This window comes from Schistocerca piceifrons, chromosome X (assembly GCF_021461385.2).
Source record: "Schistocerca piceifrons isolate TAMUIC-IGC-003096 chromosome X, iqSchPice1.1, whole genome shotgun sequence".
In the NCBI taxonomy this organism is placed as follows: Eukaryota; Metazoa; Arthropoda; class Insecta; order Orthoptera; family Acrididae; genus Schistocerca; species Schistocerca piceifrons.
Window position 1 is genome coordinate 773,894,023 of NC_060149.1, and position 26,241 is coordinate 773,920,263.

The window sequence follows — 26,241 nt, forward strand, 5'->3', positions numbered from 1 at the left end:
CCTCAAACCACTGTACCACGCTTCTGGCTCTGAAACGCGGATAATTATACTGCTGAAAGATGACATCGCCATCATGGAAGACATCAAGCATGAAGGGACCCAGGTGGTTCATAGCTATCAGTGTGTCTTCAATTACTACCACAGGTCCCATGCAAGTGCAGGAGAATGTCTCCCTTAGCATAATACTGCTCCCACCATTCTGCTTCTGTAGCGCTGCACATTTTGAATCGCCGTTCAGCTTGATGACGGCGTTTGTGGAGATAACCAGTGACCTATGATTCACCCGAAGAGCTGACACATTTCTATTGATCAACGGTCAAATCCTGATGGCCCCATGCCCAGTGCAATTTTAGTTGATGATGTTGCGTCATGATGTGAACATTTAGCGGTGGTGTGCTGTGGAGCTCAATGTTCAACAATGTATGGTGTACTATGTGCTCCGAAACACTTGTGCATGCAACAGCATTGTGCTATTTCATCAGAGATGTGACAGATCACCATCTATCCTACTTTACAGAGCAGACAAGCCTCCGAACCCCACTTTCTGTGAAGAGTCGTGGACATCCAACCATTTTGCGCCTAGTGGTAGTTTCACTGTCATCCTACCTCTTTCTGTAGATGCGTATGAAAGTAGCACGTGAACATTTGACCAGCTTTGCCATTTTTGAGATACTCATTCACAGGCTCTGTATTAATAATAATATGGACTTTGTCAAAGTTGCTTACCTCAGTGTATTTCTCCATTTGCGGCCCATATCTTCACTAGGGTGATCCCCCATCCATGTCTGCTCCACTTACATACTTTTGTTACCATGTCATATGCCCAAAATGCCACCAAGGCGCCATCCAACATTGTGGTGGGCAGTGGTTATAATGTTTTGGCTTATCCGTGTACATACATAACTCATCATATATGCTCACTAGTTTATACAGCAGAATTAGGCTACCTTATGGTATGCTTGTTAACATTTAAAGCCACATGCTATTTGCCCAGTAGTCTAGACAAACCTATGTTTATGGCATTTGTAGGTGTAGGGAAAGCTTTTGATGAGGTGGAGTGGACTGCAGTCTTTGAAATTTTGAAAGTAGCAGCAATAAAATGCAGGGTCCAAAAGTTTATTTATGACTTGTGTAGAAACCAGACTACAGTTACGATTCGAGGGACAAGAAAGGGAAGCTGTAGTTGAAAAGGGTGTGAGGTAGAGTTATAGCCTATCCCAGATGTTGTTCTATACATTGAACATGCAATAAAGGAAACCAAGGAGTTACTTGGAAAGGAAATTAAAGTTTAGGGAGAAGAAATAAGAACATTGAAGTTCACTGATGACATTGTAATTCTGTCGGAGACAGCAGAGAACTCGGAAAAGCAGTTAAACAGAATGAGTATTGCCTTTGAAAGTAATTATAAAATGAATAGCATCTATAGTAAAACACGGGTAATGGGATCTATTCAGATCAGCTGATGCTGACTGAATTGGATTAGGAAATCACAAACTAAGAGTAGCAGATGAGTTTAGCTATTTGTCCTGGACATCCGTGGTCCAGATGAGAGCCAGCTGCCTTGATTCTTCGGTCTTGGTGATGATGTGTTTAATGTAGTTATTCTGAGTATCATTCGGTTTAAAAGAAGTAGTGTATCCATTGCTATTTCAGCCTTATGGCTGTGGAGCAGAAAGAATGGCATGATAGGTGGAAAGTAGTTGATGAGTTTTGCTATTTGGTAGCAAAATAACTCATAGTGCCTTCAGTAGAGAGTATGAAAAAGGCAGATGGTAATAGCAAGAATAGAATTTCTGAAAAGAGAAATTCGTTAACATTGAATATAAATTTAAGTGTTAGGAAACCATTTCTGAAAGTATTTGTATGAAGTGTAGCCTTATAGAGAATGCTGAAGGTTAGATGGATATGTTGAATAAATAAGGAGTTTTCTAGGTTTGTAGGCAGAGTTTGACAGAGTGCCCCACTGCTGACTGTCAGCGAAGGTCCGAGCATATGGAATAGGTCTTCAGATATGTGAGAGGCTCGAAGACTTCTTAAATGATAGAGTTCAATATGTTGTCATGGGTGTTCATCAGAGACAAGGGTATCGTCCGGAGTATGATAGGACCACTCTTATTCTAGACATATGTAAACAATCTGACAAATAGGGTGAGCAGAAATCTGTGACTGTTTGCCGAAGACACAACACAGTGTACGGTGAAATGTTATCACTGAGTGATTGTGAGAGGTACAGGATGACTAAGACAGAATTTCTGTTTGGTGTGATCAATTGCAGCTTGCTCTAAGTGTACAAAATGTCAGTTAATACAGATAAGTAGGAAAAACAGTCTTCCACTATTTGAATGCACTGTAAGTGGCATGCTGTTTGCCACAAACACTTTGATTAAATATCTAGGTGTAACGTTGCAAAGCAGTATGAAATGAAACGAGCATATAATAATTGTGTTAGGGAACCCAAATGGCCAACTTGAGTTTCGTGGCAGAATTTGCGGGAAATATTACTCATCTAGAAAGTAAACTGTGTGTGGAACACTAGTGTGATCCATTCTTGAGTACTGCTTGAGTGTTACGGGTCACCTCCAGGTCAAATTAAAGGAAACTTGAAGCAATTCAGAGATGTGCTGCTAGACGTGTTACCTACCGGTAGGTTCAGAGTGAGTACTGTGAGTATTGTGGAAATGGTACATGATCTCAAATAGGAATCCCTAGCAGGAAGACAATGTGTTTTTTCACAAAAAACTGTTGAGAATATTTAGAGAACTGGCATTTGCAGCTGACTGCAGTGATTCTACTGCCACCAATGCGCATCTCACATTAGGACTGCATAGACAAGACAGGGTCAGAGAAATTAGGACTTGTATGGAAGCATACATGTGCTCATTTTTCCCCCCTTGCTCTAGTTCAGAGTGGGCATATAAATCTGAGGGTAGAAATATATCTACAGGTATAAAAGCAGTAAAGTTCACAAACATGACTATTCACTTGCTTATTGACTATAGGATGTGAAGCTGAAAGATGTAATTATAATTGCCTATGAAACTAATGAAAAATCTATATATCATCCACTTGAGTTTGCTGCACTATTCTGGAACACACAAAAATGTCCAAATTTAATTTGTTGGGATTAAACACCTCATTTCTTGAAATCAGGGCAGTGTCATAGTTCACAAAATCTGCAAAAAATACTATTCAAGTTGCTGGATAAGAACTGTTACCTGACTTTTGAAAGGTTTTTGATGAGAAAAATGTATTTGCTTGAAGATTATCGCTATGTAGTTAGGGATGGAGAGTCATAATAAAAACAAGTGTATCAATAGTACGACAAGTAGCCATTATTGGAACTCTATTGTTTGCAAATTGTTGGTGATGTCAGTAGCTTTCTAAGATTGTTGGCATGCACTACTGTCATTTCTTTAGTGAGTCTCCCTGAGAACCATCATGGTATTCGTTTCAGTACACAGTGAAGACCTTATGCAGTAGCGAGCAGCTCAACTGAATAAATAATGTGTGTATGTGTTCCTCATACATATAAATGATTTTCCGTCTAATACCCAACAAACATAATTAAATCTTTTTGCAGATGACACTAGTATTGTTGTCAATACAAGCATGCATACAGCAACAGAAGAAATGATAAGCAGTGTTCTTAAAAGTATCATGGACTGGTTTTATGTGAATGGTCTCACACTCAGTTTTAAAAAGAGACAATGTATTCAGTTCTGCACACCCAGAGGTGCCACATCAGTGTTAAAAGTAACACATGGTGAAGAAATAATAAATAGGGCAGAAATGTCAACATTTTTAGTTTTACGTATTGATGAGAATTTAAACTGTTAAAAGCAGATTTTGGAACTCCTAAAACATCTTAGTTCAGCCTCATTTGCAAGTAGAGTCATTGCAAATCCAGGGAGAAGAGACAAGTCAGTAAGTGGACATATTTTGCATATTTTCATTCAGTGATGATGTCATATGGAATAATGTTCTGGGTAACTCATCTTTAAGAGAGAAAGTCTTCATTGTTAAAAAATGTGCTGTATGGTAATACGTGGTGCTCACCCACGATCATCTTGTAGACATCTGTTTATGGAGTTGGATATCTACAACATACAGCACTGGGTGACACATCGTGGAAGTCCTCAGCATAATGCAAAGACCAGCTTCTACATGTCTATTATAGGCAATGAGGCTTATTAATGTTGCCAAGTTATTATGTTTCAAGACTGAAAGTAAGAGAATGAAATTAAGTATGTGTAGCATTAGTTGTTCGTTCATTTGCAGATCATTTTGCAGTTATATAATGTGAACCAGCTGATCACACCAATAAAATATAATTGTGATAACAAACATGCAGGTGTAAAATTACTTGAAGATATATTTAATTCTAGCGCTAATGCTACACAATTTTTTTCTCATCACATTAAAAGTTGTTGCATTCGTCTCACACACTATGCACACATCCTTTTAGCTGACATCAGGGCCATGATGATACCTTTGATTCACCATTACATTCATTGTGTGTTCTCATTTTTCTGTCTGAAAAACTGAGTTAGCGTTCCCCAGTAATGGAATTTAACTTGTAATCTTAGGAAAACAAACAGCGGTCAGCATGTCCAGTGCAATCTTCGCACATACAATTGTATAGTAATGTGCATTTTTCTCTGAAGATACATGACACACATTTTTCATTTTCACCAACTTTTTATAACAGATCCTTGCTTTGTTTTTGAAGTAATCCTTTACTGCTTGAAGAACTTATGGGAATGCAAGTGGGTTATGTCATCAACAAAAACTGATATTTCGGTGGGTGACAGTCCTGTCATTTTCGAGGCGAAATGGCAGCAGTTAAATGCTGTGCCAGTGAACCTTGCTTTGCAGAGCAATATACATTTCACGGTGGAAATGGAAAAAGACAGCTACTTTCCCTTCCTTGATTTGTCAGTCAGGAGGAAGGTTGGTGGTACATTGGGACATACTGTTTGTAGGAAGCCTACTCACACTGACTTGGGTCTGCAGGCAGATGTCACCAATGGCCTGGCATGTAGTGGCACTTTGTACCTTGGTTCACAGGGCCCACAGCATTTTGTATCCTGAGAGGTTGTCAGCTGATTTAATCCATTTTGAGGTCACCTTCCATCAGAATGGATATAGTGAAAGACAGATTGGACATGCATTGGGCAAGTGATCAACCTTGCACCGATTGAGTGACTAGGTCTGCAAGACTGGTAGTATCTTGTGGAAATATGATGTGAAATGTTTTTTCTGACTTCCATTTAGGTTCCCTTAAGGATGATCTTGGTTTGCGTAAGGCAGGTGTCTGTCATATTCTTTGTGGTCGTAGTGAGTCATATATTGGTCAGACTATCAGGGCCACGGAGTACAAGTGTACTTGACCACAAGCATCACACATGGTTACTACAACCGAGCAAATCAGCTATTGCAGAACATTGTCTTGCACTCATCATCCTGTGTAATATAACAACATGGAGATTCTGGCATGTGCTTCCAGACATTGAGATAGTGTTATTAGGGAAGAAGTTGAGATTAACCCTCGAGCACACACACCTATGTATGAAGTGCACAAAACACAAAGAAAATTGTTTTACAGTGTTCCAGTGTTGTTTCACAATTGCGGGCCCAAACCTATTCATTAATTGTTACTTCATTTAACTTGGTGATAAATGGTGTTGACATACATCCTTATGAGTGGTAGTAATATAGAACAAACAACAATCTAGGTCAGAAAAAAATTTACAATCTGTGCAGGAAAATGACCCACATTATGAGCTAGCAGCACAATCCCACAATAAGGCAGTTGCTATAAGATAATGAGCAATCAAAATAAGTGATGGGCTGGGATCTGATACAACTGCATTGTTACCGTGGGGTAATACCTGTCAGTGGCAACAGAGTGATATAATTAAAGTATATTTTGTTATTGTTTAATTAAACAGTGCTCCAGCTCATACAATGTATGTTTATTTTGTTTAATTAAACTAAGATTAGACTATGATTACACTCTTACATGTTTACTTTAGTAACATGAAGACAGTTATTACTTATGTGTGTACAAAGTATGCGGATGCTCAAGGGTTAAATAACCAAGTATTCTTGTAAATAAAAATGGAGTTTTTTGTTTAAATTCTTCTTGGAATTTTGCTTTCTCCCCCTTGTCAAAAAACAGATGGGCAGAGTTAATGCTACCTCATCTGATGTGCTACCTCACCTGTTGTTGTAATTTTCAGTATCAATAACTTCTGGTGTTAGTCATTGTTGCTCATATGATGGTGCAAATGTTTACTGTGTGTTGTGTTGTGTTGCAGGAAATTCTCAGCAAACCAAGGTTTTAAATTCCCTTGCACAGTACTTACTTTCTACAGTTTGGCCTTGAAAATGACAGGGTGCTCACCTGTAGAAATGTCGGCGGTTGTCAATGATGTCACTTAGCTGCATTCCCGTACATTATTTGAACATTATATATGCTGAGATAAACTCAGGTCTAATCCTTTACAGTATAATTATAATATGTACATGGGCTATCCAGAAAATATGAATTTTCATGTAGCATTGGAGGTAGTAGGAAAAGGGGAGGGGAAGGGGGTATGGTTGATCAGTTGCTCCATAGACTCATGTTGCAGGTCAGTGTGCTGAAAGCTGCGGTATTGAGGGAAGCCACATTGCTATTGGTTGGCCTACTGTACTCATCGAAAATAAGTGTTGTAATTGAAAATCTCACCAAATGTTAAATGTATTCTGTAATGTGGTTTTTAGTGGCAAAGAACTCAAAACTATTGACATTTATTGCAAAATTTGTTGTATGTGGACCAGATGTGATCAGTGAAGATGTTTTACATTAGTGGTGTGTTTTGTGTAAGAGAGGAAGGGTGATTGTTCATGGTGACAGGCTATAGATAGTCTGCAGTGAACCTGAACAGAAACTTGATTACAAGATATGTGAAAACCAGTATTTCATGATACCTTGAACAATCCAACAACTTTTCACAGACTTCTCAAATTGTTTGTGATGAGATTGTGGGTAAACAGTTAGGATACTAAAAGTTCTAAGCCTCTTGGCAAAAAAAAAAAAAAAAAAAACACTTTTCTGTGAGAAGCACAAAACTCGATGAGTGACTGCCTTTCTGGACATTGCTCTCCATAATGGTACAGAAGGGGAAGACCTAGGGAACAGAATTGTGGCTGATGACAAGACATAGTAAAACTGTGGAATATTGTGAAATAGGAGGAAAAACCACCAAACATTCCCCAGTATAGCAGTTCAATTAAACGGAATGACTATAATGTGACTGATAATTTACAAATTGCAATTGGTGTTAATAACCACTGCATAACTGTAGCAACAAAAGTTAGGTCAAACTGCTCAGTAACAGAAACAAGGGCATATTTTGCAAATTTCAACCCACAAAAATTGAATCACATGCTGTAACACCAGTATCCTTCACTGAAATTAATAGATTGTAGAAGTTCTCGTGGTATAAATGGAATTTTGAACAGGGTTTTGAAGAGTTGTTCTAATTAATCAAGTCACATCAGTGATGGAATGTGTAATGCATCACAGACACAGGGATTTTTTTCAGAAAGATTAAAATATGCTGTTGTTAAACCTCTTTACAAGCAGTGACAGAAGAAATGTAAATAACTGTAAAATTATTTTACTCACATTTTCTTCCAAAAATTCAAGGAAGTAATGTATTTAAGAGTAGTGTCACAGTTTACTCAGTACATCACAGTTTGGGCCCCAGAAGGGTTGCTCGGCTGAGAATGTCTTTTTTATATGGCTATTCACCAGATTTTACAAGCCTTAATAATAACATATATGTTCCACTATGTCAAAGGCATTTTGTTTGATAGATTATGACACATGTATAGAAGTTTTACAGAGCAAATAGTGTAACAAACTTAGTGTTTGAACTATGTTTAACCAAAATATTGCAAAAAGTGGTGATTAATAATTCTGGAAAGGGAGGAAATATTAGTGATTGGTAAAAATGACAAATGGAGTCATACAGAGCTAGATTTTGGGTTGCCTCCTTAGTGACCAACTTAACATACACCAAGCAGAATTGCTATTTTTTGATAAATGAAACACCTGTTATATAATTAACTCTGAGACAGTAACAGAAGGAATCATTAACAACATTTTTTTCTTTTTTTTCAAATAGTTGGAGTCAGGGAGGAATGTAGTCATCAGCCACATGTAATTAGTTTTTTAGGTATGGCAATTATAAAGTTCCATGGAAATCTACAAATGTTTAAAAGAAAATAGAAACTTTCTTTGTTCTCTAAACGATAGTTTAATACTTTGCAAAGAGTGTAGTAGAACACTCAATTCTCTTTGTGCAATATAGTATTAATTTTAGTCATTTTAATTCAGATGTAATCAATAGTGACTTATGACTTGCATCTTGGAAAACAGTTCAGAATACGAATTGATAAGGATTTATGGTGAAATGCACTTAAAAAAGTGACAAGCATTTATAATTATAGGTTCAGTCATGGATAAAGCAGGTGGTAGATACTGGTAGAATACTGGGGAAGTGTAATCAGTCTACAAAGGAGATTGCTTACAAATCACTCGTGTGACTCATCCTAGAATATTGCTCAAGTGTGTGGGACACATACCATATAGGACTAACAGGAGATATTGAATGTATACAGAAAAGGGTGGCATGAATGTTCACAGGTTTGTTTAATCCTTGGGAGAATGTCACTGATATGTATTGAAAGAACTGACCTGGCAGACTCTTGAAGACAGATGTAAACTATCTCAAGAAAGTCTGTTAACTAATTTTCAAGAACCGGCTTTAAATGATTACTGTATCACTTGCATAGGGATTGTGAGGATAAGATTACAATAATTACTGCATGCACATATGCATTCAATCAATCATTCTTCCCATGCTTGTTATGTGAATGGAACAGGAAGAAACCCTAATAATTATTTCAGTGGGGATGTACCTCTGCCATGCACCTCATGGTGGTTTTCAGAGTATAGATGTAGATGTAGATTTTTACACATTTATGTATATGTAATGGATCACTCGGACTAATAAATTATTTTACAGTTTCTGTCCATTCATCTGCTGTGTATCCTATTGGACATCTGTTTGTTGCATACACATCAGAGCCCGATAGCAAGAGATATGTTGTATCTTTTGAAAATATCACCAGATGCAGGAGGTAAATCTGCACTTCTTGCCATCTGTTGAAGAAAGACTGAACTTTTTCAACAGAAGCTGAAGAGGACATTATTAAGTGAGAAACTAAATTTTGAGAGAGAGAGAGAAAGGCTTATGACTATCTCTCTCTGACCCCATCAGTTAATAAGTGGGTCTCTTATTTAAGAACTAACTGTACCTTCAGATCTGTACAAGAAATAGAACAACATTGACAATTAATGTAGAATATGAAAAGCAGTCAGTGAGTAGGGTCAAGAAACACAATGACTCTCTCCAGATATCTGGAGATTTTAAATCGACAATCAATGCCCAGGCACAAGTTGAAACCTACCCTATACTATGTATATTGGGCCTCCGCAGGAGCCTTGTCAGAGGTGAATATTTTTCTAAGACAGACCTTGCCGACACATTTGCAGATCCTACTAGATGAGGACTCGCAATGCTTTATGGCCGTTAACACTCCCTTTGGCCTATACAAATACAAACACTTGGCCTTTGGGATTTCTTCCACTCCAGGGATGTTTCAGAGGTACTTGGAACACTTAACCATGTACATCCTTGCCTGTACCAGCTATCTAGACAATGTAATTGTCACAAGCCTTATGCATCAGGACCATCTGCACAACTGTTGTACCCTTTTTATTGCATTGTGTGATGCAGCGGTCAAGTGCTGCTTACACAAATGCAAGCTTCTTTTTTTTCCGCTCCAGTAGCAAGTGGAATGAATACCTCCGTACACTTGTTCAACAAATACAGTATCCAGCCCACTGGTGACAACATTTATGCTATTGGCTCTTTTCCCTGCCCCCAAGATTTACAGGAACTGCAGGCTTTTTTGGGAAAGGAGAATTATTATTATTCTAACTTCCTACTCCCACAAGCTATCCACATTATGCAGACGCTCAATCAATAGTCAAAGAAGGGCGTTCAGTACAGGTGAATGGCTGGCTGTGAACATACTTTCACACAGCTGAAGCATCTGCTGCACTTGACACCCTGCTTTATGCTCTTTTCTCCATCATGTCCACTGGTTTTGGCAGTTGATGCTTCTTCCTATGGCACTGGCGCAGTGCTGGCATATAGAAATGATGATGGTACTGAGCAGCCTATTGTCCGTGTGTGAAAGACGCTGACATCTGCTCAAAGAACTACTCACAAATTGAACAAAATGCTTTAGCTATCCTCTTTGCCAATAAGAAGTTCCGTGTTTACCTATTTGGCACCAAGTTTGCCCTCATTAAGGACCACAGACCATTGTAAGCACTCTTTGGGCCTGGCTTCCAACCTGGACAGCACAACAGCTCCAGTGTTTAATGTTTTTTCTCAGGTCCTACAATTATACCATTAAGTACAAATCCACAGTGCAACAAGCAAATGCAGATGCCATTGCTCGTCAGCACTTGGGGCCCAACCCTGGCTTTTTATCCACAGGAAGTCTCATGTTTCCACATTTACGTGGAACAACAGCAAGCCTTGGGCAGATTTCCCATTACAGCAACTCATATGGCTGCAGATACACGCCACTACCCTGTGTTATGGCACATTTTGCACTATGTGCTTCATGGGTAGCCCACAAATTTTTTGAAGTCCGCCGATCTGGGACTTGAGGCCTGGGTTCACCGCTACCACTGTTTGCCGGATGTCTCCAATGTTCTCCTGTTTGACACAGAGTTAGCTACCCATCGTGTCATCATCCCATCTACCGTGCACCCTCAGATATTGCAACTCCTCCATCGTGGACACTGGGGTATGTTGCAAATGAAAGCCCTTGCAAGGTGACATGTCTACTGTCCGGGACTAAACTAAGATGAGGTGGCCGTGGTGCACAACTGCTCTGCTTGTGCCCGGAACCAGATTGCTACTCCACAATCTTTCACCATTCCCCCCTCCCTGTTGTCCCTGGTACTGCATTCACCTGAACTTTGCTGGCACCTTTCTGGGCTCTATGTGGCTTATTGTCATGGACACTTATTCTAACTGCTCACATGTGGCCAGCATAGCGACCACCACCACCACCACCACCACCACCACCACCACGAGCCCCGCCACTGCTGCCGATGACATGATCCTCAGTGCCCTCATCCAGATTCTAGACATTTAAGGACTTCCCCGTAACATCATGTTGGACAGTGGGCCCCAATTTACACTGACATCTTGTGAACAGTTTTGCACCTCCAATGGCATCAAGCACCTATTTCATCTGCCGTTTCACCTGTCCTCAAATGGCAAATCAGAGCTTATGGTGTGTACATTTAACCAACAAATGTTAAAGGCAGTAGGCACTTTCCACTACCACAACTGTGCTCACTGTGTTTCTGAGCACCTACGGGATCACCCTGCCAACGACCATAGCCTGGTGAAGCGCTCCTCTGTGGGCAGTAGCCATGTGCTCTCCTCCATCTTCTGGCCCCACAGCCGAAGGAGGCCCAGACCCAGCACGCCAGGTGCTACTTGCCAGCATCAGCAGTATGGGCGTGCTCATATGGGGCAAAACCATCATGGATGTAAGGCTACAGGGATTGCCATCCACGGGCAATGCGTTACTACGGTTGAGACTCAGAGAGGCTTGGCGCACCACCGTACTAATCAACTACATCTGCACCACCTTCGGCGGCTCAGTCGTATGTGGAACAGCAACCCTTCTCAATCCCGACACAGATGGGTGGGTACAACTTCTGCTGTAGGGTACCAGAGGTAGCTCCCATGAATGCGGGGTGGAGGTGGAGTCCTCCCTTTGTCACCCCCTGCCCTTGTGTGCCAGAACGTTGCTACACACCCTGCCCTACAACTTCATCAAAATGATTATAATATCAGTGCTAAGTAATTCTTTGTAACCAGCCATGGAAAAAACTGATTGTGAGGGCACAGGAAGGACAGTTAAAAGAATTTGCAAAAGAAATTTTATGAAGACCCATAGGAAACCAGGTACTATCTGCATCAAATTTGTGTCAGTTTTGTAATGATAATATCGCCAAAGTTAAGTTGTATTTTATTTCAGAAGAGTCAGTAAGTCTGACACATTCTGGCCTTGCAGACCACTTTGCAGAATTCAAACCTTTCTTTGAAATATAAGTTTCCATAATTTTGAAGTGATTAGGCTGTTTAGGGATCTCGGGAGGAAGAATGATCACTGAGTGCAACTTGAAATATGATTCAAGGAGTAAATTGGCATCCTTTGAGAGAGATGAAAATTTAATTGCATCAAGATATGTACCTTGTAAATATTCCAATTTGTGCACTTTGGGGTAACCATTGCACTAAATACAAAAGAACATGGGGTTACTGAATAGTTTATGCATCCTTCAAGACTTTGCCACCATTCTGTTGGCCAAAATGAGAGAATGTTTCCCGATTCCCATTCCTCGTATCCTTCCTGTTATTCACCGTCCTAAAACGTGAACTGGAAAATCTCCCCATCAGCGACGTTGGCGGGTTAATGTATGGTGTGGCATTATGGGAGGAAGGATAATTGGCCCCCATTTTATCAATAGCTATCTAAATGGTACAATGTATGCTGATTTCTTATGTAATGTTCTACCAATGTTACTACAAGATGTTTCACTGACATGACAGAATGGCGATGTACTTCCAACATGATGGATGTCCAGCACATAGCTCGCTTGCGGGTGAAGCGGTTTTGAATAGCATATTTCATGACAGGTGGATTGGTCGTCGAAGCAGCATATCATGGCCCGCATGTTCACTGGATCTGACATCCCTGGATTTCTTTCTGTGGGGAAAGTTGAAGGATATTTGATATCGTGATCCACCGACAATGCCTGACAACATGCGTCGGCGCATTGTCAATGCATGTGCGAACATTTCGGAAGGTGAACTACTCGCTGTTGAGACGAATGTCGTATTGCCAAATGCATTGAGGTTGACGGACATCATTTTGAGTATTTATTGCATTAATGTGGTATTTACAGGTAATCGTGCTGTAACAGCATGCGTTCTGAGAAATGATAAGTTCACAAAGGCACATGTATCACATTGGAACAACTGAAATAAATTGTTCAAATGTACCTACATCCTGTATTATAATGTAAAAAACCTACCTGTTGCCAACTGTTCATCTAAAATTGTGAGCCATATGTTTGTGACTATTACAGCGCCATCTATCACAAAGTGAAAAACGTGGTCCAACTAAAACATTCATGTTTCGTTATGTACTACATGAATATGTAATAAAAATGGGGGTTACTATTTTAAAAAATGCAGTTGATATCAGTTTGACCTATGGCAGCACCATCTAGCAGGCTAACCGTAGCGCCATCTGGTTTCCCCCATCAAGCTAGACAAGTTTCGTTCTTTGTAGTTTTTTCGTTTGACGCTTATTTGGCCTGGTCACAATTGATGGACCACCCTGTGTATTTTTTCCATTCTTGATTGTTTTATTTAAAGGTATGATATTTTTTTCTCCAATCCTTAAACTATATAATATACAAACTCCATATAAATAAATAAAGGAATGATAATTTATTTTCAGAACATTGGTAAGTGTCATTTTGGGCCATCACAGTTTTAAAAACAGCATAACTTCCTAACTTTGAAGTACCATAAAATAGATACAAGGAAATTTGGTGTGGTTCCTTATCTGTTAGCTCCATAATGGGATCAAGCAAGCCAAGTTTCATCCAAATCTTAGATGGAATGTGAGAAAGTGCCTGTCCTTTAGACAGGTACGTGCCGAGTAAAAGTGTTAGGGATGGGAAAAACCAACCGTGGTTCAACAACAAAGTTAGGAAACTACTGCGAAATCAAAGAGAGCTTCACTGCAAATTTAAATGCAGCCAAAATGTCTCAGACAAACAGAAGCTAAATTGATGTCAAATTTAGCGTAAGGAGAGCTACGGGTGAAGCGTTCAGTGAATTCGAAAGTAAAATTCTATGTACCGACTTGACGGAAAATCCTACGAAGTTCTGGTCTTAATGTTAAATCAGTAAGTGGAACGAAATAGCATATCCAGACACTCTGGGATGATAATGGCATTGAAACAGAGGATGACATGCGTAAAGCTGAAATACTAAACACCTTTTTCCAAAGCTGTTTCACAGAGGAAGACTGCACTACAGTTCCATCTCTAAATCCTCGCACAAACAAAAAAAGTGGCTGACATCGAAATAAGTGTCCAAGGAACAGAAAAGCAACGGAAATCACTCAACAGAGTCAAGTCCATTGGACCTGACAAGATACCAGTTCGATTCAACACAGAGTATGCGAAAGAACTTGCCCCCCTTCTAACAGCCATGTATCGCAAGTCTCTAGAGGAACGGAAGGCTCCAAATGATTGGAAAAGAGCACAGGTAGTTCCAGTTTTCAAGAAGGGTCATCAAGCAGATGCACAAAACTGTAGGCCTATATCTCTGACATTGATCTGTTGTAGAATTTTAGAACATGTTTTTTGCTCGCGTATCATGTCATTTCTGGGAACCCAGAATCTACTCTGTAGGAATCAACATGGATTCCGGAAACAGCGATCGTGTGAGACCCAACTCGCTTTATTTGTTCATGAGACCCAGAAAATAATAGATACAGGTTCCCAGGTAGATGCCATTTTCCTTGACTTCCGGAAGGCGTTTGATACAGTTCCGCACTGTCGCCTGATAAACAAAGAGCCTACGGAATATGAGACCAGCTGTGTGGCTGGATTGAAGAGTTTCTAGCAAACAGAACACAGCATGTTGTTCTCAATGGAGAGACGTCTACAGACGTTAAAGTAACCTCTGGCGTGCCACAGGGTAGTGTTACGGGACCATTGCTTATCACAATATATATATAAATGACCTAGTAGATAGTGTCGGAAGTTCCATGCAGTTTTTCGCAGATGATGCTATAGTATACAGAGAAGTTGCAGCATTAGAAAATTGCAGCGAAATCCAGGAAGATCTGCAGCGGATAGGCACTTGGTGCAGGGAGTGGCAACTGACCCTTAACGTAGACAAATGTAATGTATTGCGAATACATAGAAAGAAGGATCCTTTATTGTATGATTATATAATAGTGGAACAAACACTGGTAGCGGATACTCCTGTAAAATATCTGGGAGTATGCGTACGGGATGATTTGAAGTGGAATGATCATATAAAATTAATTGTTGGTAAGGCAGGTGCCAGGTTGAGATTCATTGGGAGAGTCCTTAGAAAATTTAGTCCATCAACAAAGGATATGTCTTACAAAACACTAGTTCGACCTATACTGGAGTATTGCTCATCAGTGTGGGATCCGTACCAGGTTGGGTTGAAAGAGGAGATAGAGAAGATCCAAAGAAGAACGGCGCGTTTCGTCACAGGGTTATTTGGTAAGCGTGATAGCGTTACGGAGATGTTTCGCAAACTCAAGTGGCAGACCGTGCAAGAGAGGCGCTCTGCATCGCAGTGTAGCTTGCTGTCCAGGTTTCGAGAGGGTGCGTTTCTGGATGAGGTATCGAATATATTGCTTCCCCCTACTTATACCTCCCGAGCAGATCACAAATGTAAAATTAGAGAGATTCGAGTGCGCACGGAGGCTTTCCGGCAGTCATTCTTCCCGCGAACCATACGCGACTGGAACAGGAAAGGGAGGTAATGACAGTGGCATGAAAAGTGCTCTCCGCCACACACCGTTGGGTGGCTTGCGGAGTATAAATGTAGATGTGTAGATGTAGAATGATCTGTATATTATTATGTTGTTTCAGCTCCATTTTTATCATATTGTTAGCTCAAGCAGAATTTTAGTTTTCTGAACATGTTTTTGCAAGAAACAATTGTAAATTGTGCATGCAGCCAGGTCCTTTAAGTTGCTTGTGCTGCAGCTGCAAGCAACAGAGCTACTGCAGTTTAAAGCATATTGTAATAAATGCTTACCAAACACTTTGTCAAAATTTTATGAAAATTTTTAGAACCCCAAACACCTACTGCCTACCATGAAAGTTGAAACGCCCACTGATGGGTGGTCGTGACCTTGGTTCCCACAAATCCTTAAACAGTGGGTCACTGTATTCTTCAAAGTCATCATGTTGTTCTTCATCTGTTACGTTTGCAATGGATGCAGATAGTAGAGATTGGACCACGAATCAATGGAAATTTGTCGAATCACATTTTCTGTTATACTATGTTGGAGGTCATATCTGAATTTGCCATCATCAAGGCAAACAGCTGCTCAAAATGTATATCACTTCACGGATGCAGGCGAGTGGGGGCAATATTAAGCTGTGTGGTACATTCGCATGGTCTTCCATGGGATGGGACCTGTGGTGGTAGATGAAGATTCCATGACAGTCATAGACCATGTGAACATTATTGCAGACCACCTGCGTCCCTTCATGCTTGATGTCTTCTCTGACAGCAATGGCATACTTCAGCATGGTAACTGCCAGTGTTAAAAGGCTAAAATTGTGCTACAGTGATGTGAGGAGCATGATAGTGAACTTGTGTTGATATTGTGGTCACCAATTTTGCCTGATGTGAACCCTGTGGAACATATCTGAGACGCCAGCAGGCAATTTACGTGAATTATATGACTTGTGTGTAGACATCTGGTGTTAGATAACTGTGAAAAACTACCAAGGACTTGTCAAATCCATGACACGTAGAATCACTACTGTATTGCATTTCACACTTGGACCAATACACTATTAATGTCATAATGTTTTGGCTCATTAGTATATATCAATAACAGAAATGCCTAGAGACAACAAAATCAGAATATAGCTTCCACAATCAAAATGTAAACATATTTACATTATTGTCCTTTCAGATCAGGTGTTCTGCCATCATGGCTTCCCATGACCCCTTGTAACAGGCACTGCAAACATAAATTTGGAGGTGAGAGTGTGGACGGCCCATTGTGAAGTTTACCCAAAGACCTGTTAACCTTTAGCCTTAAAACTCTGATGATGATCATAATTTTACTTATGAGAAGGGATGTGATTTCAAAATAACTGTTTTTGTGGTTTGGTTTGGATATGCTGTGGAGGTGGAAAGGTGGTCTGAATTGAAGATGAAGCTTCTCTGCTTCAGTCTTAGAAACTATGGCATCACTATCAGAAAAGATACTGCCTGCCTGTGGAAATAATCCAGTCATTCTAAACCGGTTGACTGATTTTCCCAATCTGCACTTCATTGGTAATGCCTATCTTTGTCTCCAGATTGCTGTATACGGTTATATATAGTAGATATTCTCATTTTCCCAGTTCCAGAGTATTTTAAATTTACCTCCAAAGGTCCTATGTAAGGGTTAAAGTGCATGGGATCAATGGGAATAAGTGGAATAATATCAAATATATTCCTCTAGCCATAAAAATACCACCACATTCTGAACACAATATCATATTTGCCTAAAGTCGACAGGACTGACATTCCTTCAAACAATACTTCACCAGCAAATTAGCGAGCCAATCTGTGACTAGGACAGCTTGCATGTTCCCTGACGGGTGGACTCTGATGACTGAACTACAAAGATCTCTCTTCATTAACATTTGACTTACGTTTGTGAGGGAAGAATGAGACCTCCAGAGACAATCGTGAATGTAAGTAGTTTTTATGGCATCTCTATCAACATAAAGAAAAACTGCTATCTTTAACTTCATGACAAATTAAAACTGTGTGCAAGTCCAAGCTCTCACTCAAAATCTTACCTTTTTCAGGTAATGTTCTTTCTAAGGTATCCAGGTGCACCTGATGACCTGACTGAAAGGTTTCAATATGTCCTTACAGTCTTTTGCACAGTTAAAATCTAACATTTTAAAGACACCTTAGATTGTGGCTCAACCTGTCTTCACTATATCCTTTCTCTCTTTACTGCTAGTTCAACAAGGTAATCAGGAGTATATCTGTGGAGTTTGGAGACATGTTTAAAAATACTGGTAGACAAAGCTTTGTGTGTCCCTTTGTGGCGTAGCCTTAATGCTTGAGGGATGTTGTGCATAGGTGCACACTCTAATCTTTATTCAGAAGAGCTGCTCATTGTCTTTATCTTCAAATTACATAAGAAATTTTGCCTTGATGTATAGATAGTCCAGTATCACCTACATTATGAATACTGTCAGCAGAAAGTTGTACTTTAAGTTTTTTCGAAAGCCTTAAAAATTTTCAGTGATGTTTTCTTGGTGAAGCATGTTGTTATATTGATGAATATTTTAAAATATTTATGAAAACACAAATGACTCTTTTGATCGTTGAGACAAAGATCTGCCTTAGTTTTTTGCAGCATTGCATTTTAAGGTAATATGTAGCCCACTTGTAATGGACAATGTGCTACAAATGCCTACTAGTGCACTCACAAAGTTCTTTTGTTGTACAGCTGGTAAATGTGAGTCTATATCAATAAAAAAGGAATAAAGTTTCACTATAGCTCGAACTTCATATGTTATCAGTAAAACCATATTAATGTAGAGAAGTAAAGCAGCAATTTATGGTAGAGGAGATGTTTGCTTGGCGCAACATTTAGCTTTTGTTTCCAAAATTTGTATTACATTTTATCTTTCACCAGTATGCGAACACAAAACTTTTCTCTAACATTTTCTATTGTGTTGTGTTTCCTGTCATGCTTTGTACGATAGTTTTAATGTTGTGGTAATCTCTCTCTGAAATATTCTGTTCAGATAACTAACTCCTCACTCTCCCCACAACAATTCACCCCTTTTCCCTGGCTGTGGGTTCCTATTGCAAATCCATATTAATTATCTTGTGTATTGTAAATCAAATAATTTCCCAGTAATTTTTGTTAAGTCAGTTTCATGTTGAAGCTCATTTATTTCTTGTGTATATATTCATTTTCACTGCTACTTTTAGGTAAACATGCTTTTTTTACTAAGTTTTAGGTGCTAGTACACATACAGGGAGTTACTTGAAGTTGTGTAATATACTGATAATTAATTGAGGCAAAGATTAATGTGATGCTGGAGATGTCAGAAGTTTTCCAGACTTACCAATTGTTTTTGGACTCTGTGTGTGTGTGTGTGTGTGTGTGTGTGTGTGTGTGTGTGTGTTGGAGGGGGGGGGGGGGGGTTGCCCTTCAAAGAGTTTTCAAGATTCTAATTTTACTGGCATTTATTTTTACTGCTTAGTATAAACATTTTTTTGTGACATATGTGCTTAATAGATCACCATGTCAGTTTTATTCATAATGAAATTTTGTCATTTTTTTCAGTCCCAAGAAATTTTGCAGAAGTGCCTGAAACTAATAGAGTTGGACTATCATTACATTGTAAGTTTTTCATGCATTTATGATAAAATTGTAATTGAATTAAACTATGAATGTGTTCACAGCAGTATGTTGGCTTGCTGAAATATGTACAGATGTTGCAGAAATATTAGAGGCGAAGTACGATCTACTGTTTGAAATAATACTTTAATTTAAGGATACAGGTATTTTATTTAATGATAAAATTATTTGGAGTATGATACACACTGGTAAGCAACTGGAATAGAGCAGCCTCTCTAGCAGCTCATAAGTACACACTTTCATTCTGATGATGATTCATTATAGCAAGTGTTCTACAAGACACCAGAAGTGTTCGGGAGCTGTACTGATCAATGACTGCTTTATAACTGCCCACCCCTTACTGAGATTAATTAGAACAGTGCCAGCATTACACATATTTCTCCTAACAGCATTCCAGATATGTCAAAATGACTGAAGCAGTTGTCAGTTCTTTTTGTTTCCATTTGATTCACATTTGTCTGTTCTGTTGGTTACTCTGGGCTGTCCAGAGCTGGTCGACTTCATGTTGGAAGTTTTATTTGCCAATTGCTACCAACACAGTATAACTATGAAATGTACACAATGCTTTTGGATTGTATTGGGCAAGTCGTGTGTCACTTTACGTTCACTATTATTCAGGCATGCATAAATGTGCTGTATGAAAGTTTGTCAGTTGAACAAAAGTTTAATTCATTTCTTCCTTTCCATCACTGTCCACTTGGTGTGTACAAAATAGAGAAATTGCTTACAGACATTAACTGGATTAGAACTGGTATGGTATGCATGTGAAATTATGGTCTGTATAGTGTAAACAGTTCCTACTGGGTTCAGTGTGGACCATGACATTAGAATTGACATGCAAGTGCAGCTCATTGAAATGAAAATTATATCATTTAACAGTAATGACGTGTAAAAGGCTCTATATAAACTTCTCAAATAATATTTGGCATCTCTCTCGTAAGTTGCACAGATTGTATTCCTTTTATTGGAAAGTTGTTTCCTATGACCTCAGAAAATAACCATCCACAGTTACTTGTATAATAAGGGTGAAAGTAAACCTGTATTTTCAGTGAAATTCAGTACACACACTGTGTCCCCAACCAAAAATGTCATGATGCAGCTTGTATACACTACTCGGTACGTCAGCATGACTCATTGTCATTAGGCCATATGTGCATTGTCACTTCATTGCAATAGGGGTTACCAAAACATCAAATTTCCCATCAAATGAGCATACACAACAGCCACATTATTCCAACATTCTGTCACTCATGACTATTCGCAGAGGTTCAACAACACCAGCTTATGATCGCTACATATGAATTGTGGCTTCACCTTAAGGAGAATGCAACAGTACTGAGCCCTGCATGTTTAGAGGTAATTGTGAAGGCTGTGGTGACTCAACAGTATCAAATCGTTTCCACATGTTCAGTTTGGCTTACGGGCATCCATTAGAAATAAGGGTACAAATACCCCTAGTACTGGGGTGTGTGAAAATTGTGGCTTAATGGAAGATATCTAGTTCACTTCACTAACTAGAGCAGGATTTGTCTGAAGCCTCATTACAGCTGTAGAAGAGTGTACCAAGCTACTAACTAACGTGTATGGATGTCAGTTGACTCTGATCTCTATAGAGAGTAATTTGTAAGCTGTACAGTATTAAGGATAGAATCTTCCAACCTATAGTCCACTCCTAAACTCAACATTGTGGTGAGGGTTCATATTTGAAACCCATTACATAAAAGCGCACTGCACACACTTCGTAAACACTTTCCTACAAAAATTGGATATTGATCTAGTGGAATGGTCTGCAGTATCTGTTGATGTAACCCTGATTGAGCTTGTCTTTGACCTGTTGGAACTTCCAGCGCATTATCGCAAGAACACTCCTTACATACTGAATGATCTCCGGAGAGCTTTTGTTGATGAGAGGTACAGGCTCGAACAGCTATATCTTAAGCACCTGGACAGTTTTTCAAGGAGGATACAAACATGCTACAATGCACAGGTGGAGGAACAAGGTGTTGAATGTTACCCAGAAGCAGATTTTGATTTCACAGATATGCAGTTCCGAACATTGTGTGTTAGTTTTGGGTTTTGTTTCTTTTTATTTATTAGTGAAGTTAAATTTTACTGTTTCATAAGGCTTATTTTTTTTATTCCCTGTTTCCCTTGAATGTAAGCCCCCACACATTTGCGGATATGTAGGTGGTGTAAAACTTATGAGCAGTTCACTTAAAACAGTGATTGGATTTTACAAATTGTGTGTGTGTGTGTGTGTGTGTGTGTGTGTGTGTGTGTGTGTGAGAGAGTGAGAGAGAGAGAGAGAGAGAGAGTGAGCAAGCGGGGAGGGGGAGGGGGTCTGGGGGCCTTCTGGCTCTGTCCCAGGGCAGTTTTTGCCAAGGGCACTCCAGCATCAACAACTTGGACCACTTGGAGTCTGCCATTCGATCGGCCTTTTCCTGGCAACACCACCTTATTGCCAATTTTTTTTGACCTGTCAAACTTGGTGACACAACATCCTCGCCACTCTGCATGCGTGGGGTCTGCAGGAGCTGCTCCCAATTTTTATGTGGAACTTTTTGTCGCTCCACACTTTCAGAGTTTGTGTTGGTGCTTCCCACAGTGCACTCCATATACAAGAGAATGGGGTACTGCAGGGCTGTTTCCTGTGTGTCCCACTCTTTTTAATTGCCAGTTTTTGTATTTCCTTCTGCTCCTCTTCTTTTGCTGTGGCTGAATGCTGGCTGCAGGGAACTGTAGGGAACCTACAGTCGTGGGCCCTCACTCACGGTTTTCAGTTTTTGGCTGCCAAGACTTGTGTCATCCACTTGTGTTGTTGTCATACTGTCCAACCACATCCAGAACTTTTGCTTGATGACCAACTACTAGATGTAGTGGAGACTTACTGCTTTTTGGGACTGGTCTTCGACGCCAGCTTAACTTGGCTTCCCCAGCTTTGTCAGTTTAAGGGCAAGTATTCACGGCATCTTAATATTATTCGATGCCTGAGCAACACCAACTGCGGTTCTGATCATCCTACACTGCTGCAGCTGTACAAAGCCCTCGTACAGTCTCGTATTGACTATGGGAGCCTGGTGTATAGTTCAGCATCGCACTGCATCTGCTGTACCCTCTCCCCCACTGTGGTCGGCTCGTGACGGGAGCCTTCCGAACGAGCCTTGTGAACAGCCACCTTGTGGAATCTGGCATTCCTCCATGGTGGCTGTGGCGGCAACTACTGCTTGCAAATTATACCGCCCACATTCATCGTTCACCTCATTATCCAAATTACCATCTTCTTTTCCTTAACATGGCGATCCATCTCCTACAGTGTCGGCCCAGAACTGGGAATCCCCTCGCTATCTGTGTCCAGTTGCTTCATACTGGGCTTGACGCTTCTCTTCTACCACCTTTCCTGTGAGTCCACTTAGTACACCTACATGGTCCATACCTCAGCCACAGCTTTGGCTGGAGATATTGCAAGGCCCAAAAGGCTCCGCTCCACCTGAGGCCCTCTGCTGGCAATATCCCTCCCTTCTCAGGAAGGTCGAGGGCTCATAAATAGTCTACAGAGGTGGATCAGTGGTCGACGGTCTTGTTGGCTTCCCTTATGCTCAAGTTGGCCATACTGAACAGCACTCTTTGCTGGATGGTGGCAGTGTTTACACTGCAGAGTTGGTAGCCATATATCGTGTCCTTCAGCATATCCACTCCTGCGCTGGTGAGTCCTTCATCATCTGTAGTGACTCCTTAAACAGCCTATAAGCTCTTGCCCAGTACTTCTGTCGACATCCATTGGTAATGAGTATCCCGGAGTCTCGTTATGCCCTCGGAAACAGTGGATGTTCAGTGACCTTCATTCGGATCCCAGGACATGTCAGGATACCAGCCAATGAACTTACTGACAGCCTGGTCAACAGGCTACTGGTAAGCCAGCTCCAGAGATTGGCATGCCAGAGACTTATCTCCGATCGGTCTTCCGCCGCAAAGTTTTCGCGATCTGGGATACTGAATGGCACACCCTCAGTTTGTTATCAGGGAGACAACGAATGTGTGGAGGTCATTCATGTGAGCCACTCACAGGGCCTCAGTTATCCTTTGCCAGCTCCGCATCAGCCATACTTGGGTAACACATGGTCACCTCCTCCATCGCGATGACCCACCTCAGTGTTGCTGTAGCTCCAGCTCCCGTATGACTGTCGTCCACCTCTTGTTGGACTGCCCAATTTTAGCTGCTCTGCGGTGGACTTTTAACCTTCCCAACACCCTACCTTCAGTGTTGGGTGACAATGCCTCAATGACCGATTTAGTTTTATGTTTTATTCATGAGGGGGGGGATTGTACAATCTAAGATTGGGAGTCTGGCCTTCTCTCCCAGGCCTCTACCCTCCCACCCTTTTACCTCTTCCTCACTCTTTCTTTGATTTTGTTTGCCTGGATGTTCGTCTTTTCCCTAGATGTGTTCTTCTCGCCTTGTGTTTTAGGCTGACGATTTTAATATGTTGTTGAGTGGCTGACTCATCCTTTTTTAATCCTTGTAATCAGCCATCCCAGGCCATCTGTTACACGATTTTAATACCTTCCTCTACCTTTCCTTTTAGTGCACATTTCCCCCTTTGGTTCGATACTTTCGTTCTCTCTTTTGGTGTGGTTCCTTGCTAGATTTTCATCCCTTTACTTCCCCTAACTCCTTTGTTTTTAATTGTTTTTTCCTTGAGACTTGTTTGCTTGAGGAAAAAGTGACTGATGACCCTGTAGTTTGGTCCCTTTATACTCCAAGCCAACCAACCCATTTCGCCATACTACTGAATGAGTGGGTGCTGTGTAATTCAGATGCTGATATTGATTGGAACTGATCAGTTGATTGTGGAGCACAACAGCGACTAAGACTACAAACAGCGCCGACATGCTCAGAATCGTAAAACAGATCTTGTGCTGACGAGTTACTGCTTGAGCTTTGGCAATTTTTAACATGTCACTTGAGGTGGGATCGGACACCTCTGAGCTTTCACAATAATGTCTCGATCCGGAACAAGGCAGATAATGATGTCACAGATCAAGAAGTCTGTATATGACACACCACATTGTTCACAGGGAAAGTCACACTTGCGTGCCAAGCCTTGTAAGTCAGCAGCTCATGCTGTGCAGGGTTGTTCTCGTTGCTCAACACATTGGTTAACCCTTGTGTCTATACTCAGAAAATTATAACACTGGTCAACACTCATTTTCTTGCCAAGGATATTTGAGTGGCTTTAGGATGGGTTAGTGGTGCTGAGGACGAATATAGCAACCATTTATGCAGTTTGGCTCTAGTTTTTGAGATAATGCATGATTTATTCAAAAAATTAGAAAAAATTGCTAATACTGAACTCGAGCGCTACAAACTACAATGAAAAAAGAAAATAATCTTTATAAATAGCTTCTATGAAAACCTGATAGGCATTTGTCCACGTATAAAACATAATTGAAAAGTTTCTCTATAAGTATATCATTTTCCGTCCATGACTCCCCCAGGGGGTCCACAACTCTTTCGTGGATACGTGCGTGGCGAGCACGGGGCCCCGAGCCATTGCAGCCTTCTTTCTCTCCCGGGCTGCATTTCCTTTCCCTTCCCCTCCTTTCCCCTCCATACCCCTTTCCCCTCGCCCTCTCCTCTCCCTCTATTGGTGTCCTTGCTTATGTTGGCCCCCGCTATCCTCCTGGTTCTGTTGGTTTTACACTCTGGCTTTGTTGCGTAATCATCTCCTCCTTTTGGCATTCCTTGGTCCCCCTCTGGGGTTTGACCTCCATTCCAAAATTTCTCTTCCGTAGTGTGAGCCATTTGGGGAAGAGCACCTTACCTAGTGTCTCCGACGTGTGCCCTCCTAGTATATTCCACCTTTTCTTCTACGTCGTTGTCTGATGCTAGGGTGCATAGCCAGCACGGTAGCCAGCCCGTGTTGTGGGGTCGCTATGTACCCTTTTGGTTGAGCCCCCTGAACACACAGGGATCACACTTCTGATACCTGAGCTGTGACCTCCTCATGCATGCCTTGGAGTGGTTGCTCGTCATCCTGGAGCATCGGAACTCCCGGCAATGGCCGCCGTGCCAGACGGCCCTTGCTGTGGCTGGGTGGCGCCCGTGAGGAGAGCCCCTGATCGGAGTGGGTGGTATCAGGGCGGACGCTATGCCGATGAAACGCATAAGGGTCCAAACCTCTGGCCGCTCTTCTGCGGCCGTCTCTCTGCGTGGTACTGATTCCTCAAGTGCTGCTTCTCTTGCCCCTTCGGCCTTCCCTACCGTGGCTACCCCCTGGGAGGAGGGTCAGGCCCGTCGTCTAGGGACAAAACCTTTCCCCCGTTATCTAGTTTGCACCAGGACTGATGGAGATACTTTCACCAGTGTCAAACCTTTATTCTTTGTGGAACACATTGAAGACAAGTTCGGCGAAGTGGACTCCCTGAGCAAGATGCGGTCGGGTTCATTACTGATAAAAACTGTTTCGGCTGCCCAATCTGCGGCCCTTCGTGCCTGTACCCATCTTGGCACAATTCCCGTGTCCATTACCCCTCACCAGTCTCTAAATATGGTACAAGGTGTGATTTTTCACAGAGACCTCATCCTTCAAACTGATGAGGAACTTCGGGACAATCTCGGACGGCGGGGTGTTCACTTTGTTCGGCGTGTTCAGAAGGGTCCTAAAGATAATCGTATTGATACTGGTGCCTTTATCCTGGCCTTTGAAGGGGATACCCTTCCTGAGAAAGTTAAGATTATGGTCTATCGCTGTGATGTGAAGCCGTACATCCCACCTCCTATGCGGTGTTTTAAGTGCTTGCGTTTTGGCCACATGTCTTCTCGCTGTACCCAGGACCCTC

At 41.0% G+C, this 26,241-nt stretch overlaps 1 protein-coding gene across 1 annotated transcript in view; it reads left to right on the forward strand.

Moving 5' to 3' along the window:
- Positions 1-26,241, forward strand: part of LOC124721883 (myotubularin-related protein 14) — a 148,374-nt gene that overhangs the window by 16,141 nt on the left and 105,992 nt on the right. Inside the window, exon 2 of the mRNA XM_047247033.1 lies at positions 19,327-19,383. Within this exon, the coding sequence (XP_047102989.1) occupies positions 19,327-19,383 (57 nt within the window). The remainder of the gene's footprint in view (positions 1-19,326; positions 19,384-26,241) is intronic.